The following is an 18226-nucleotide window of genomic DNA, read 5'->3' on the forward strand; positions in this document are numbered from 1 at the left end:
GAACCTGCAGTCAAAATCTTTGCTTCCTACTTCACAGACAAAAATATGCTTTCAAGCAAAATTTCCTTCAATTTCTCTCCCACAGCTCTAAACTTAGCCTGATGGCACCCATCCTAACTTATATTCTTCACTCAAAATGCCAGACAAATATACAGAGAAGATCCTGCTTCCCAAAGGAAGTTTTCTTTAAAGTATACCTCTTCCTCCTTTTCAACACTGACTTACTTCTTTCTCTCTACCCACATGTATATTTTATCCACACCATACTTTTTAAAAATCTGCCCCTCGCTAAAAATACTTTTTCTCCTGCTTTTTGAACTATTTCTATCTCTCCCTTCTTTCAGTGACTAACATCCTAAAGGAAGAAAAAAAAAATTATTCAATTTCATTCTCTGCACTTCCAATGCTCATTTCCTCCCCAATCCATTACCATCTGGCTTTCACTCAAACATCTATTGCTAAGAATGATGAACTTCTAATCGTTCAATTCAAATGCCCATATTCAGCCCTCCACCTAGCTAAAATCTTCAATATAACGAAAACACTTCACTATACTTTTAATCAGGTTTTTTTGTTTTTAGCTTCCAGAGAACTATTCCCTTCTGGTTCTCCTCCTAGCTTTGACCATTCATTGTTTCTTTTGTAGAGGTCCTTGTTTTCCTCTGATAACTTTTAAGATTCTTAGCTAAACCTGAAGAGTGGATAACAAGTTTGATACAAAGAGACTTGAGTGAAGCTAAGTCATGTGTAACTGGTTAAGTTTAATTACATTCACATGGGTTTAAAGCAAATAACCACATGTAACATTGTAAGTTACCACTATCAGCATTCATTTGTCACTTTAAAAATTAATGTACTGTCTTATTTGAATTTATGTTCTTTTAGATCAGGAAGTAGCTAAAATAATAAACTAGAGAAAATATGATTTGGTGCCAGATTTAAATTTAAGATACAGGTCTACCACCTACTAGCTGGAAAACCTTGATTGTGTTACTAACCTCTCTGAGACTCATTTTCTTGCCATGAGTCATGCATTCTCATTCTATCAATTAGTCATCAATTGGTCATTCAACCAACACTTATTAAATGTCTAATATGTTCCAGGTATAACACTGGTTACAGGAAATAGGTACAAATCCCATCTCATCAATCCCTAAAACTTGTAACTTCTAATAAGTAGGGGCTCTGCGGCAATACTGTTCTGTATGATACCAGGGCTGCAGCAAGTAGAATGAAAAAAATAAATGTTAGCATATTTTATCATAGATAAAGCAGAGAGGACCAGACCTGAAACACCAACTTCCTTCATAGAACATTTTATTTTTTTCCTCCTACAAACCCAAAAACACTAAAAACAAAATCCTCAATCAAACTAAATACAGTAACATCAATTACTAAAACATGCTGTTGTTGATGATTCATTCAGGAAGCAGTAAGTGCCAGGTCACCACAGTTAAAGGGTTAAAGACAACAGTTAAAGGGTTGATCATCAAAATGTTATATGCCAAAGCAAAAACTCTCAACGGTTGGTTGATAAATATAAATACAGAAACTGAATAACTTCAGAATATCAAAAGCAAACACACATGCATACACACACTATCACTTGCTCTGTGTCTCCTGCTGTTAGTAATCATGTACCCCTATACTGATTCATCATATCATTAAGATTTTTTTTCTTTTTTAGAGATCTGGATTCACAATAAGTGTCAGTCTAAAGTACAGAGAAATTCAATATAACCCCTGCCCCACATAAGCAAATCCTCTCCCATTAACAACATCCCCCACCAAGGTAGTACATGTTACAACTGATGAACTCATAATGACATACCATTATTATCCAAAGTCCATAGTGTACATTAGGGTTCACTCCTGGCTTCTTGACAAATATATAATTACATCTATACATTCTGAGAATATCACACAGAGCATATTCACTGCCCTAAAAATTCTCTGTTCCACCTATACATTCCTTGCCCCTCTCCTCCCACTAACACCTGGCAAACAGTTATCTTTTTACTTTCTATAGTTTGCATTTCCAGAATGCCATATACTTGAAAACATAAAGTATATAGATTCGTAAAACTGGCTTTGGTTACTTAGCAATACGCATATTTCCTCTATGTCTTTTAAGGTCTAAATAGCTCATTTCTAGTTCTGAATAATATTCCATTATATGAATGTATCATAGTTTATTTAATCCATTCACCTACTGAAGGATATCTTGGTTGCTTCAGTTTTGACAATTACTGTAAGCATATATGTGCATGGTTTTGTGTGACTACTAGATTGTACGTTAAGGATGGGGTTATAACTCAGTGGTAGAGTGCTTGCCTACCACATGTGAGGCACTGGGTTTTATTCTCAGAACAACATTTTTAAAAAATGAATAAAATGAAAGCACTGTGTCCATCTACAACTTAAAAAAAAAGAATATGTTTAATTTTATAAGAAACCACCAAAATATCTTCAAATATAGCTGTATAATTTTGTGTTCCAGTCAACAATGAACGAAAGTACATGTTGATCCACATACTTATCAGTACTTCTTGTTGTCAAGTATTCTGAGTTTGGGCCACCCTATGAGGTGCGTGGTAGTAACTCACTTTTGATATAACCTGCATTTCAAAATGATGTAGAGCATCTGTTCACATGCTTGTTGGTCATCTGTATGTCTTTTTTGGTGAAGTGTCTGAGGTCTCTTTTCTTGAGTCAGGCTCTTACTATGTTGCCCAGTCTCATTGTTATCATCTATCTATAAAATGAAGACTATTTTCTTACAGTGTTGTAAGGATTATAAAATACCCTTACAAATCACAAATACAATGCCTGATGCAGTGAATGCTCAGGAAACAATAGCTTAAAAATAAAAACGAAGGCACCTTACATATTCACCTATTTAAAACAAAGGCACGTTACATATTCACCTTTTTAACAACTATCCTCTGAAGTGGATATCCTCCTTTTTATAGATGATGAAACAAACATAACAGAACTGAATTGCCATACCTAATCAGAGGCAGAGTCAAGATTCAAACTCAGGTTCTGTTGTCTCTAAATCAGGCTCTACTTGAAGATGACTACAACTTCCTAAATGAAATGGCAGACACTGACATTTGGGAAGTCCCTGGCGAAAAGGCTAGCTGCAAATACAGTTCATAGGATATAAACAGGAACAGAAAGAATCCCAAATTTAAAGAAAACTCTGGAAGAAGGGGAAAGGAAAACAAAGTAAGAGAAGAAAGAAAACTTTTAACATGTAAAGAAAACAAAAATACTTGGAAGAAAGTTAAATACAGGGAATAGGAAAAATAAGAAATCTCAAAAATCTGCAGTCAACTCTAGTTCCAGCATGGCAGTGACCACCCAAGGCCAAACCTCCCATTGGAGGTTTACTACTTTTTGCAACTATAAGCTCAGGACAAAATATAAAAATAAACAACTACCTAGGCATCTCAAACATTAAAGAAAACATTCTGGGATGTAGAGGGAACTTAAAACTCTGAGAAGCAACCTATACCAGATATGTCTCCCCCTCCTTCCCTCCTTTTGATTCCTTTGATTCCTATTAATCCTCAAACCATGCCATGTGTAGGAGTCAAAGAGATTAATGAAGATCTAAGTAACTGAGCTAAAATTTGAACCATATTTGAAAATGCTTATAATCTGAATCTCTGCTCACTACCTGCTAAAACAAAAATATTAACATTCTCCAAAAAACAATATAAAAAAAATTCAGAAGATCCAGGATAAAATCCAAAATTACTACCAATACTGGTAAATATAAGTCATTCTCCAAGAAACATGCAATCAGTAGATGCCAACCCCAAGATGACTCAAGCTATAGTTACCAAACATGAAGCAGCTACTGTAATTATGTCTAGGAAGTAAAGCAAAATTACCTTGGAATAAATGGAAAGACAAGGAATCTCAGTGGATAAATGGAAAACATAAAAACTAAGTTGAAAGTTTTAAAATGAAAACTAAAACAAAAAAATTCACCAGGTAGAATCAACAGCACAAAGAAGAGGAGTGAATTAAAGCTGATAGATTTTACCCCCTATAAAGAAAATGATTTAAAAAAAAAAAAAAGCTATAGGAACTTTAAACCCTTAAAATGTTTTTAAAAGAGAAAAGTGAAATGTGATGCTTGATGGAAATGAGAGACTGGAACAAGAAAAACTTTTGAAGAAATAATGGATATAATTTCTCAAATTTAATGAAAATTTACAAATTCAATTAGGGTCAGACCAAAATAGAATAACTCAAAGAAAACTACACCTGAACACATCATAATAAAACTACTAGAAAATCAAGATAAAGAAAAGTTACTGGAAGTAGCCTGAGAAAAATAATACATCATATACAAAAAAAAACAATGATTCAAATAAGGAACCATAGCAGAACGGAGAAAATGGAAGAATACCTTTTAGAGCTGAAAGAGTGAGTCAAGAATTCTATAATCAAAAATATATTTTTATCTATTTACTTCAGGAATAAAGGCAAAATAAAGACATTTTCAGATAAAGGAAAGCTATAAGACTTGATTATCAGATGATCTGCACTTTATGAAATGTTAAAAGGAAGTTTTTAGGCTGAAAAAATCTATCAAAAAATTTGTTCATTCAAGTATGAATAAAATCAAGTAATGAAAATTATACATTCTTATGTGCACATAGTATATCACCAAGATGGACATATGAAGCATTAAAACAAGTCTCAAACTTAAAAGTAAAAAAGAAAAAAAAAATCATACTAAGTGCATTTTCATTCACAGAAGAATTAAAGCAGGGGGGAAATCTGGGGAAAAGAGCAAATTAAACACATTTCTAAATAATGTATATCTTCACAATAATTCTATGAGATAGGTACCTGTACTGTCCTTAATTTATAGATGAGAAAAATATAGCATTTGACAATTGGCCCAAAGTCACAATGGGTTTTTTTTTTTTTTTTTTTGCTTTAATTTTTTTTTTTAGTTGTAGATGGACACAATATCTTTATTTTATTTTTTATTTATTTTTATGGGGCACTGTTGAGGATTAAACCCAGTGCCTTACGTGTGCAAGGCAGGCGCTCTACCACTCAGTCACAGTCCCAGCCCCACAATGCTTTTAAATGAGTAATAAAGAGTTAAACACAAGAGGTGGGGCTATAGAGAAAAGGAACTGCTAGAGAAAGTAGGGTATGCAAGAAAGTCAAGTAAAATTAATAAATCAGCAAGTAGCTGAATATGCATATTAAAAATACAAAGTTGAATAATTAACGTAGCTAACAGTTAAAGGTTTTCTTTTAAGGAGAAAGACATGAAGGACAAATGGTGGAAAAGAAGATTGCTGTTTCTCATCTGTCTTTGGTACTTGAACTTTTTAAATGGTGCACATATTCTATTTGACATATTTAACATATGAGGGTTAAAGAAAACTTGCCTACTAGCAGAATCCAGCCCCCTGAAAGATTACTGGGTTGTGAGTTCTGTACAACAGTTGGGTTCACTTGGTTGCTAGGTGACAAACAGCCTCTTAAAGGTATTCCACCCTCCCCATGTCTGGCATTACCATAAATAAAAGAAAGCTAACTATAATGGAAGTTCTATTTCTCAGGATCTTTGATGTATTTTAACTCCATTGATATGTTTACAAGTAATAAAATTTGTCCTCCAAGCTTTGTTGCATAACCTTGAACAGGATCGCCCTTAGATAGTCTTCTATAAAATGAGAAGACTGAAGAAAATGATCAACTAAAGACTTTTCTACTTCCACAGTATATAGAAACATTTTTTTTTCCTTTTCATGGTTGTCCAAATAGTCTAACTATGGTTACTATCTTGCAAATGCAAACTACTGGAGGGATTACACAAAAACACCAGAATTCATCTAAAAGTTATATTAGCAATATTCTAAAAGCAAATTATATACCTAATTATAGACATCAAGAATATCAATACTATGTGGTTACACAATACATTATTTTTCCAGGACAGAATCTGTAAAACTAAATATCACTTCATAAATATGATAATATATCCATATCTCCAAACATTTGCAATCATTCAGAAAAGGCATTCATTTATTTCTTCAATAAGTGTTTATTTTGCACCTATAACAAAGAAGTCAGAAAGAACGCAACAGTAGAACAGATCTATGTTCTACTTCCTACTACGTTTACAGGCCAGTGGGAAAATACACAACATGAAGTAAGAGCTACAATAAGTACAAGTGCAGTGTTTTAAAAGTATACACAAAACCTGGAAATGAAGAGTGGGAAATGGCAGGGGGATACAGAGGGTTAGATGAGGTTTCATAGAGAAAATAACACCTAAACATAAATATTGATAAAGAATAGACATTAGTTCCTAGAGGAAGGAGGTAAAGAGAAAAGGGGAATATTATGTTCAAAAACCAGAAGGCAAAAGTGGGCAATGTTTGGGGTGGTGGTTAGAGACAGCAAAGAACAGGAGGATTACTGTTCAAAACATGGCTGAAGTGTGTGATACAATATAACTTTGAGACTCCTCCCCTTTTGGAGGAAATCACACAAAAAGTAATCAGATATAGATGAAAGCTCTCCTGAGGTGAGGAGATCAGATGTTCTACAAAAATTGTCATGACTGAATTTCTTCATTCTAATGAAGCCTACATTCTCACAGCCTACATTTCTTAAGACTCCCCCAAAAAAATCAGTAAAGAGGTTAGCCCCATTACATTAAAAGATTCTTTTACACAATAAACTCCAGTGTATTTCATTACTCTCAAAGCCTCTATTCACACAGCTCAATTTCTTCATACAATGTTGTGGGTAATTCTGGAGAAACATCATAGACAAACTTTTAAAACACAGCACATTCCTGAACTTTTAAAGCATTAAATTGCTCATGTTCAAACAAATCTTAGAAGTAAGCAAGTCAAAACCTTGAAATAATCTGATAGTAAATCTTAAACTTAATGCAGCATTTCCCAACTTGCATTTGGCATGTCTTTAACAAGAATTTTACCCACACTTAATTCCACCTAGTGATCAAACTTTTCAAAGAAACCATAACAACATAACCTGAAAACACAGACATAATGATGATTTACAATAACATGGTAAGTAGACTAGCCTTAATTACCATGAGCTTGTCAATAAATATAAATTTAATAAATATCAGCAGAAAGTATTCCATAGTTTTAAACTCACTTCAAGACTACATATAGAATATATATAAAATTCTAAAATAATATATTATCAATACATAATTAGACAATGTTTTAAAATGTAAGATACTAAGGAAGGAACAAAAAGAATATAAACACTACGTAATCAATATAAAACAAATGAAAATGAAAGCAGTACCCACAACTTAATAGTTAATGTAGGTAGTACTAAGCCAGGGCTACCGCATTATGGCTTCTTATATTACTTACTGAACAACTGATGGGGACATTATGGGGTAGGGGAGACTAAGCAATGTATCTTAAACTAGAAAAGAATGCAAAAAGCAACCACCACCACCACCTTAAAGAATCCAAGACTCAGAGTAAGAAAACAAACATAAAAAAAGAATAAAATAACATAGGCAAGATCTTTAGCAAGGAACATTCAGTCATTCATTCTTATCAAATACTTACTGAGTGGTATCATAAGTCAAGAATGGAAAGATACAGCAATGAACAAAACAGACAAAAATCTCTCTGCCCTCATGAGGCTCACATTCAGGGAGAAGGGAAGAGGTAGGAAATAAATATGTAAAATATTTGGAATATCAAATGATGTGAACTATTATGGACAGAAACTAAAACACAATGGAGGGTGAGAGTACTAAGAAAGGGGTAAAAATGGTGCTTTTACACAAGGTGAATAACAATGGCTTCAATGAGGAGACCACTCAGACAGAACAAAGAGGATTTCACCAGACTTAAAAAATGTGACTTTGCCATTCTCACAGGGAGTTTTATACTTTGTTCCACTACCTACTCCTCTCCATCCCAATTTCAGTAACAGACTAAGAACCTACCTGAGTAAACAAAGGGTGCAAAACAACCTCACCATATTCCTAAGGATTTAGAGACTAAGTAAAAAAAAAAAAAAAAAAAGAACCACCTAACTTCTCAGAAACATCCTTCAAAGGGTCAAAGCTTTAGGCCTATAAAAGGTACATTCCCATATCATTTACATTTGGGTGGACAAACTACAGCCAGCTCGGCAAATCCATCCTCTCATCTGTTTTTGTAAATAAAGTTATTGGAACACAGTCACATTCACTTCTTTTCATCCTTGCTATAGACACTGTTGCTCTCCAACAACAGATCTGAGTAGCTATGGCAAAAATAACATAGCCTGCAAAGCCTAACATATTTACTATCTGGCCCTTACCAGGAAAAGTTTACTAACTCCTGACCTAAATCATCAACAACCTTCATCACCACCATCCCAGCAGTAAGACTACTTTCAGGGCCTTCCTTATGATCATGTGATAACTATAGTCACGTAGTTTGCCACCTCCTCAGGAGAGCCCGGTGGCTGGGGTTTTGTTTTGTGCTCACTGCCCTGAAATTTCTAATAATTTTATCTTTGAGGGGGTTTTTGTTGTTGTTGTTGTTGGGTGTTTGGTTTTGTTTTTTGTTTTTGTTGTTTTTTATTTTTGTGTTGTTTTGGGATTTTTGGTACTGGGGATTGACTCCAAAGGTGCTTTACCATTGCGTTACATCCCTGCCTCTTTTTATTTTTTATTTTGACAAAGGGTCTCACTATGTTGTTACAGCCTCACCTAGTGCTGAGGTTAACCTTGAACTTGCAATCCTCCTGCCTCAGGCTTCTGAGTCTCTGGAATTACAGATGTACCCCATGGCACTCAGATGAATCTGGGTTTTACAAGTGAACTCCAATAGGACTCCTATGGACCATGTACCAGGAACTTGAAACCTCAGCGCATAGTCAGTTTATGTCTCTAGGAGGAGTTCATAGCTGTACCCCGCTCAGTTTGACCTCCCCATCTTCACCCTACAACCAGGGGTATAGCAAGGGGGTAGTCATCTCCAGTCCAAGCTGGCATCACCTTGGCAGATTTAGCTGGCAAATCAGAGAAATCTCTTGCCTATTGCCAATTTGGGTAATGGCAGGACCTAGCAAGGAGACTGCGATCATGCTGGAGATTGTCTTTCTGATATGAGCTGGGACAGCAGACTACTTCAAGGAGAGACTGACTTCCCCACCCCAGAGTCCCACATTTTCATTTGGCATTGGGTCTTGTAAATTATGTAGCCAGACCTGATTACTTTCATCAGGAAAAAGTATAAACTGGAGTTATAAATGAGAGTTCTGTTATTCTATCTAATTCAGCACACAAGTTATTTACTTTATCCCATTCCACTATAAGCCATCTCATTCACTTTGCTACGACCACATGTCTTTCTTCCTATTTCCTAAACCAACCAACTAATTTCAATCACAGGTCATGATCACACCTGCAATATTTATAACTAAAACACACATTTCAATCAGTCTGTCACAAGTGGATGGAGGTAACAGACTATCTTAATATCTATTTACTGAGGTGTCAAACTGACTAATCCAAAGATAGCATCCATCAACTTCTTCCCTACATGTAAATGCAACCCTCTCCACACTGAGATGAGAACTTATTCCCTCTCCCTGTGAATCTGGGCTGCCCTTAAAATCACTTTAACCAATTGGATACTGGAGAAATGATCTGAATCGACAGTCTCAGATGTAGCCCCAACCTTAGGAAGAATGGCAGCTTCATCTTACTTCTATGCAGTCAGAAGCCAAAGTCACACTGAGACAGTATGTAAAGAGGAAACCCAGAGAGCAGACAGAGAACTGAGATGCAACAGTCAACAGTCCCAGCACCAACTGCCAGTCAAGTGTAAGAGACATATTGGAAGTTCCAAAGCAGCCAAGCCTCAAAATAAATGTAGCTCCAACTAACATCATATGGAGCAAAAGAACTGCTCTGCTGATCACAGTCAACCCATGAAATTCGTTCACTTATTTGTGTGTTTGTGTGTGTGTGTGTGTGTGTGTGTGTGTGTGTGTGTGGTACTGGGGATTGAATCCAGGGTCTCATACATGCTTGGCAAGCTCTCTACCACTGAGCTACACTGTGGCCTCAACCCTTGGAACCTGAAATATAATAAAGTGCTTATGTTTGGAGTTCTTTGTCACATAGCAATATAAAATTAAAACAAGTCTGAATACCAGCTCCATCACAACTGGGCCTATTATTTAACTTCTTTGTGACCCATTTTTTTCATTTACAAAATGAGGATTATAACATCTACTTCACAAAGGTTTTCTGAGAATTAAATGTGTTGATATGCATAAAGTACTTAAGAGTTCTCAGCACAGTTTTGACATAATGCAAGTAATTACTATTTTATTATTGCTGTTTCATTATTGATAAAATTCATAACTTATTTCATAAACCTACTTTATTTTCTTCAAACTATCTGAAATTATACTTACTTATTAACTATCTGAAATTATGGTTACTTATTTATCTGCCTCCCTCTAACAAAGAGCCAAGAGACAAGAACTTAACTGTCCTACTCATCAACCCCTAAAATAAAAATTGGCAGATAGAGATATTTTCTGAAATACTATGTATTGGCTAAATGAATAAATAAGTTAAAGGATGTTTCACAATTAATCAATAATGTCTAAAAACTGCTTAAGCATAAATTTGACGAGAGAGAGACTCCAAACATAAAATAAGCCTACACACTACTTATATAGTTGTGATATAACTCCAATGCATTGACTCAATGCTGCACATTACACTTCTAGAACATGAACTGCTCAAATATGTCTAACAAAGGCTAGCATTTAGTTCAGCATCATTCAGGTATGTTGATTTTATTTGTTTTTGTGCTGGGGATTGAACCCAGTGGTGCTCTACCACAAAGCTACATCCCCAGTTCTTCCTAATTTTTTTTATTTTTGAGACAGAGTCTCTCTAAGTTGACCAGGCTGACCTCAAATGTGTAATCCTCCTGACTCAGTCTCCCAGGTAGCTAGGATTACAGGCGTGAGCCACCACACCTACTGTGCTGAAGCAATTTACTCATATGTATAATTTTTTTAAATGAGCTACACTCAATCAAATCAATGACACATACAGTCATTATTATGACAGGATCAGAAAGAGCAAGAGAAACTTTAGTCTGGAGTCCATTTAAAAACAATTCATCCTGGCAACAAAAATGAACAAAATAGTGGTCTTCAAGCTATACATGACAACTTCATGAACAACATGATTGAGTGCTGGTGTACAACTCAGTATACAAAGCAACTGAGTATGAATTTCTTCAATTACATTTTTTTAAAGCTTAAAAATTTATTTGAAAAATGAAATAGAAATCAGACATTCACAGAGCCCCGAATCATCTTTGAAGAAAAGTACTAGTCTAGAAGGTAGAAAGATACACAAACACATAATTCAGTATAACAAGTTCTCTAATACTGTGATTCCCAATTTTTCCTTGGCTTTAATGCAGATGACAGATGCATGAAACTCTCCCTGTCTCCTCTTAATTACAGATTCAAAGGAGTTTTTACATTTAAGGATAAGGTTTTATGAGATAAACAAACTAGACCAGAACTGATAAAGTCAGAAAAGTAGGAGAGAATATACTACGGTTGAAGAACTAATAATAAGTAGGTCCTACAAGACTACATCAATCAGTGCATACAAATTAAGAGAACAGAATCCTGAGATATGACATTATACAGATATGGAAGACCTATTCAAGGACCCATTCTCATAGCTAAGAATAGAAATTTTAAACTTCAAAAATGAAATAAAGCTTCTGGAATGGATGAAATTTTAAAGACTGATAACACCAAAATTCTAGTGAAGTTATAAAGCATTCTACAACTTTCATTTATTGATGGTAGGGATGTAAAATGGGAAGACCACTTTGGGTAAGTATTTGGTAGTTTCTTATATAATTAAATATACACCTACCTATCATCCTAACAGAAATAAAAACATATGTCTCAAAAAGATGTGTACAAGAACGTTCACAACAGCTTTAATTCTAATAGTCAAAAATTGGAAACAACCCAAATGTCTACCAATACAGGACTAAACTTCAGTATATTCATACAATTTATATTATGAAAAATATAATATATTTATATTATGAAAAATATTACTGTTCAGTAATAAAAAGGGATGAGCGACTAAAATACATAATAAAATGGATCAAACTCAAAAAATCTATACTGAGTGAAAGAAGCTTTGTAGACTACATAGTGTAAGATTTTAGAACTGACAAAATAATTAGAAGTAAAAAAAAATTCAGAATTAGTCAATAAGGGAACAGGGATTAACTGGAAAAGACTATAAAGGAACTTTGTAGGATGACAGTAATCTGCATCAGATCAATAAGCAAAGAGTAAGAGTACAAATTGAGTATCTGTGTTTCCCCAAAGTTCTTATGTTGAAGCCCTGAACCTCAAAGTGATATATGAAGGTAAGGCCTTTGGAAGGTAAGAGGTTTAGATGATGTTATAAGGAAAGAGTCCCCATGATGGGATTGTCTTTAAAAGAAAAGTGAGACCAGAACTTTTGCACATAAGAAATGGCCATCTCCAAGCTAGTAAGAGAGTCCACACCAAAGAACTGAATCCTCCAGCATGAATTTATGAGCCTCTAAAACTGTAAGAAATGAATTCCTGTTGTGTAAGTCACTCATCTAATACTTGTTATGGCAGACCAAGTTGACTAAGACAGGCAGAATAGTAAATATTTCACACTGTATAAGCTCTGCCTCAAATACTCAACTCTGCCATTGTAAATGAATTGGTTGTGTTCCAATAAAACTTTATTTACAAAAACAGGCCTAGAACTGTAGTTAGCTGACCCCTGCTCTATATTTTCAAAGTGGTACAGTGTTACATGAATCAAAGTTCATCCAATAGGGCTTGTTAGATTTGTGCATTTTGGTCTATGTTGATTTTAACCCAAAGAAAAAAACTATAAACAAATATTGAATGCCAGGCTTTTGGTTAACTATGTGATTTTCAGGGAAGTACACTGACATCTGCAACTTTTTAAAAAATAAGGTGGATTGACAAATATACAAAAACACAATATAAAGAACTGTTAACTGCAGACCCTAAAATTAATATATGGTATATAGAATTAACTGCACAATTCTTTCAACTCCAAAGAATAAAGTTCACAGTATCAATGTAACAGAGAACTCAGGCAAGACAAGAACTAAAAAGTATTAGATTATGCAACCCGGTAACCTTGATTATGTAAAGGGGTTATAATAAAAATATAAGCCAAATAAAGCATATTGCTAAATTCAAAGGAACTAAATGAAGATCAAGGGAATCAGGGTGGTCAGGAAGAAAGGATGATAACTAGAGAGCAACATAAAGTAAAAGACTATAATGCTCCTTTAAGATGGAAAATGAAAGCAAGTTACTGCACCTGAAAAATAACCTTACATTATCTTTTGCAGAACATGTACGTGGGCCTGAATGTCCTCACACATTCTTGCTGAGTATGCCATCTGCAAAGCTTTCCATTTCCTGATACTGAATTGTTTCTTGCAATAAGCTATACAGGCAACAAAGATCAAGACAACCACAGCATGTAACTGTCCAAAGGAAAGGTAAACTAGCCTGTTCATTGTCTGCTACAATGTTTGTAGCTGGCTTTAAAGGGGGAATGCACCCTTGGCTCTGCATTCCTCAGTTATGAAGCAAATCCACTGCTTATGTCCATCTGAACACCCATTACAGGTTCTTGGAATTTGGTGGCAAGGGAAACATATTCAAATATGCTGATATGTGAATATTCAGGTTCCTAAGGGTGCTATGAGTAATGTTATTTTTCTTTGACTTGGGAGTTTCCTGTTTTCTGCCAACAACCATGAAACTTTAACAAACCAAAGTATTAGTTTGTAAACAGGGCACTTATTTATCATGTACCAGTCTATGTTTAATACATATATATATATATATATATATATATATATATATATATTTCAGTATTTCTTATAATAACCTAATAAGGTGGTACTGACACGGAAACTAAGGCATCAAGATGCAAAGTAACGGCCAGAAGTGGTGGCACAAGCCTGTAATCCCACTGGCTTGGGAGACTAAGGTAGGAGGATTCCAAGTTTAAAGCCAGTCTCAGCAATTTAGAGAGGACTTAACAATTCAGGGAGGCACTATCTCTAAATAAAATACAAAAATGGGCTGGGGATGTGGCACAGTGATTAAACCAACACTGGGTTCAATACCCGATACCCCCCCCACCAAAAAAAAGACGCAAACTAAGCCAATATCTCAAAAATTGCAAACAGCAAAACAGAAATATAAGCCTACATGACATTGAAACCTATTTTTTTGTTTTCGTGGTACTGGTAATCAAACCCAAGACCTCAGTGCAAACTAGATAAGCACTTTACCACTGAGCTACACCTTCAGCTCCAAATCCTGTTTTTAACCATTAATTATAAAGCCTCCTTCTTAGTTGATTTATCAAGGGCAACTGTATTTCTCCAGATACAAGAGCAAAGTACTCAAATTTTCATATTAATACTTCAAATCATGTTTCATTGAAAACTAACATTTTGGAATGGAAATGTTAATATAATCTTAAAATTTAAACAAATCCATTGTCTTTACTACAGAATTTCTCATAGTTTTAATATGCTAGTATATGTTATAAATCTTCCAAGAACACTTATTATCATCATTCTGGAATACAGTCTGAGAAACTACTGCTAACAATGAACACTGCCAATTTAGCTTCTACCCAGAACACCTTTTAAATCTTAGTAGTCAGCTTGGTGCAGGAACACGATCCTTTAAAACAGAGAACATGAAAGTCAGAATGTGGTCTAACACCTGGAAACCAAGTTAACTATTTAATAATGTGGGACACTGTTGTTTTCTGACCAAGCAAAACTAAATTCCTGGTAAGTCAATGAAACTATTTATCTTGCCTGATTTTTTTTAATTAGAAGAGTAATAATCAAGACTTTTTGTAGTTTCTACATTGTTATCTACTGCTTTACTTAACTAAATTCAGATCTTTTTAATTATGCAAGGGAAGAAGAAACCATAGAAAAAGCAGTTTCCAGAGAAAGGTTATCTATTCGTCAAGTCATTCTGATGTTCTGGGCTGCACTGCTAGCTTTCCAGGATGGAATGGGATTCCTTTCCATTCCTATGGATACTTGCCTATCTCCTAACTTAGTCATCTCTTAACCTTCAACAACCAAAGTTGTTTACTGCTCCAGTTTATTAATCATTCCAGAGTTCATTCTCTCTCTCTCTCTCTCACACACACACACACACACACAAATGAGCTACAGTAGTAACAAAACAAAACAGCTGTGGTCCATAAAAGCCAGAGCCACAGATATCTAACTACTAATATCTACATAAACCTTAAATTCAGCTGCTTCTGTGACATATACCAAGATAGAGTTATTAATGAGACCATTCACAAAATCAAGAGTTATTCCGGATAGATGAAATTACTATGAAAATACACAATGACAGAAATTAAAATGCAAATTTAAACTGTGCTAACATACTCTACTGTTTTGCCTTATAGGAAAAACAAACATATCCCACCTAAAGGGAGTAGTATCTTTAGAATAAATGATTTTTGCCAACTCTGCTATCAAAAAAATGCCTCCACTCATTCAAAGTCTATATAGGACAAAGCTTCGGTCTGAGAGAAAAAAAAAAAAAAAAGGCAATAAAATATGATAATGTCAGCAGCCACGGTGGCTCAACATCTAATCTCAGGTTTTAAAGAGGCCAATTCAGGACGATTCTAAGTTCAAATCCAGCCTGGGTAACTCAGAGAGAGTCTGTCTCAAAATAAAAAGCAAAAAGGACTAGGGATGTAAAGTGCCCCTGGATTAAAATCCTAATGGGGGGGGGGGGCTATCATCCACTTATTTTTGAAAGCAGTAGAAAAAACAAAAGATCTTGAAAACTGGAAGAACATAGGCTGAGATTGTAACTCAATGCTAGATCACTTGCCTAGCAAGTGTGAGGCACTCAGTTTGATCGTTGGCACCACTTAAAAATAAATAAAGGTATTCTGTCCATCTACAACTAAAAAACAATATATTAAAACAAAACTGAAAAAACAGATTTCAACATTTTGGTAGCAGGAATTTTGAAAAATAGTTTCAACAGGTAATACCTACTGAAAGCAAATGTTAACAATATAATAAATTATTAAAGTGCAGCTACAACTGTTAAAAATGTTTTGATTAGTGACTTGTGTATGAGAACATTGTTGATTCCCATAAGCAAATCACCCAAAGAGAAAGAATTTAAATCAGTTCATGCTATTATGAGAAACAAACAGAATAGATAGGTAAGAAAAATGAAACAAGTACCACTGCTAATATTATTCAACATTATCTATTGTATTTTATTCCTGCTAATGTTTACAAAAGTAATTTACTCTAGAAAAAGTAAAATCACCAAAAGTGTATATACTGACAACTTGAAAGTTACCCTCTATTCTAGCAGCAATATTTCCTAAGCCACTCTGAAAATACCAATAAATTTTCAGAAATTTCATAATTTGAATTATTTGGAGGTTTTACAAGAGGTAGATTACAAGACAACTGAAGCACTGTGAGTTCTTTCTGTAAAAAAATGAAAAATTACATACCCTGGGATTTCATCTTTCAGTATTCTTCGTATGTGTCAAAATGCATTTATTAATAGAAATTCTTAGTTCACAATAATATGCAAATAGTTTGAAATATGGAATTAACTAATCTACATTTGTAAAATTTATAATCTATAAACTGCAACACTAGCAGTAGGTATTAACATTTTTCTCCTCTTCCTCAGTAAATAGGTTTAACTAAATTATCATGAAAGTTTATAGATTAACATGCTACGAAGCTGCAACAGAACTGTCATTTATTACTGAGTCCATTTTTAAATAAGATTTACAATAGGAATTTCCAATGACATCATTAGAAGTAATACACAAAGGAAAAAATACAGGAAAAACTGGCAAAAAGTAACAACACATTTCAACCACTTAAAGTAACAGATTTATATAGTTATGCCAGAAAACCTTGTGTTTAGTGAAAACTAATTTTTCAAACAAGATCAGAATTTTTTCAAATAAAATGTTTCTGGTCCTTCCCCCCTCCAGAAAAATGCATGTGGGAATCGGCGGGGGGGAGAATACAATCACTTTTAATACTAACTTTTTTTGGGGGGGGGGAGGGGTGCTGGGGATCGAACCCAGGGCCTTGTGCTTGCAAGGCAAGCACTCTACCGACTGAGCTCTCTCCCCAGCCCTTTAATACTAACTTAATGGAAAAGGACAAAATGACAAGGTTAACTAGAGCAGAGGCGAGGATGGCACTACAGCTATTCTCTACAGTTTCGTAATTCCTAACCCACAATTTTACCAAATCCACAGCCCATCTTGTACGTAGTACTTATACCTCCCCCACCCACTCCATTTATGACGGCGACCACCTTCCTAGCAGGTATGTGAACTAGTTGAAAATCACCCGGACAGTCTCAAGAGTGACTTGAGTCAGGGAATAGGGACGAGATGAAAAGATAAATAAAACTAATAAGTTCTACGGTGTCTGGGGAGAGTGTCTTACAGGAGGGTATATGCTGCGGGTGGGGGACTAAGAGGAGACTTGGGGCAGGACGGAAGGGTCTTGATTACAGTCACAGATTAAGAGTCACAAGCAGAGATCCAACAGGAGAGGTGTGAGGGAAGAAGCCCCAGCCAGAAGATCCAAAATAATAATAACTAACTAGCACGTCCGCCCGAAGAATAACCTGAGGAAAGGGATTCAGGGGCCACAGCGGGCGACAGTCCCGAGGTCCCGGGAGGCCGGGAACTCACCACCTGGTAGCGGCCAGTCCCCAGCTGGTGATGATCCATCCTGCCCGGCTCGGGATCCTGCTTCCGAGCGGACAAGTCCCCTCCGCGCTCAGCTCCCTCGGCCTCCCCCGTTGTCGACGTCGTTGCCGCAGCGCCCCTTCCGCCTGAGTTTCTGCCGCCGCGGTCGCCCGGCGGGGCCGCTTCACTTCCTGTCGCTCCCGCAGTAGCCGCGGAGACCTCCGCGTCGCCCGCGGCTCGCTGGAGAAGCTCCGGGGCGTCGCGTGCGTTACTGAGCATGCTCGGGGCGGTCGCGCATGCTCGCTGGCTCCTCCGGCGTTCCATCCGCGTCGCGGCTCA

The 18226-nt window shown here is 35.7% G+C and overlaps 1 protein-coding gene across 2 annotated transcripts in view; it reads right to left on the reverse strand.

The window, feature by feature from the left end:
- NDFIP2 (Nedd4 family interacting protein 2) overlaps positions 1-18226 on the reverse strand; it is a 57458-nt gene extending 39232 nt beyond the window's left edge. For both annotated transcript variants that reach the window (XM_079138188.1, XM_079138189.1), the window contains exon 1: positions 17891-18226. In XM_079138188.1, the coding sequence (XP_078994314.1) occupies positions 17891-18211 (321 nt within the window). In that variant the 5' untranslated portion in view covers positions 18212-18226. The remainder of the gene's footprint in view (positions 1-17890) is intronic.

Source organism: Sciurus vulgaris, assembly GCF_902686455.1.
Source record: "Sciurus vulgaris genome assembly, chromosome: 4".
Taxonomy (NCBI): Eukaryota; Metazoa; Chordata; class Mammalia; order Rodentia; family Sciuridae; genus Sciurus; species Sciurus vulgaris.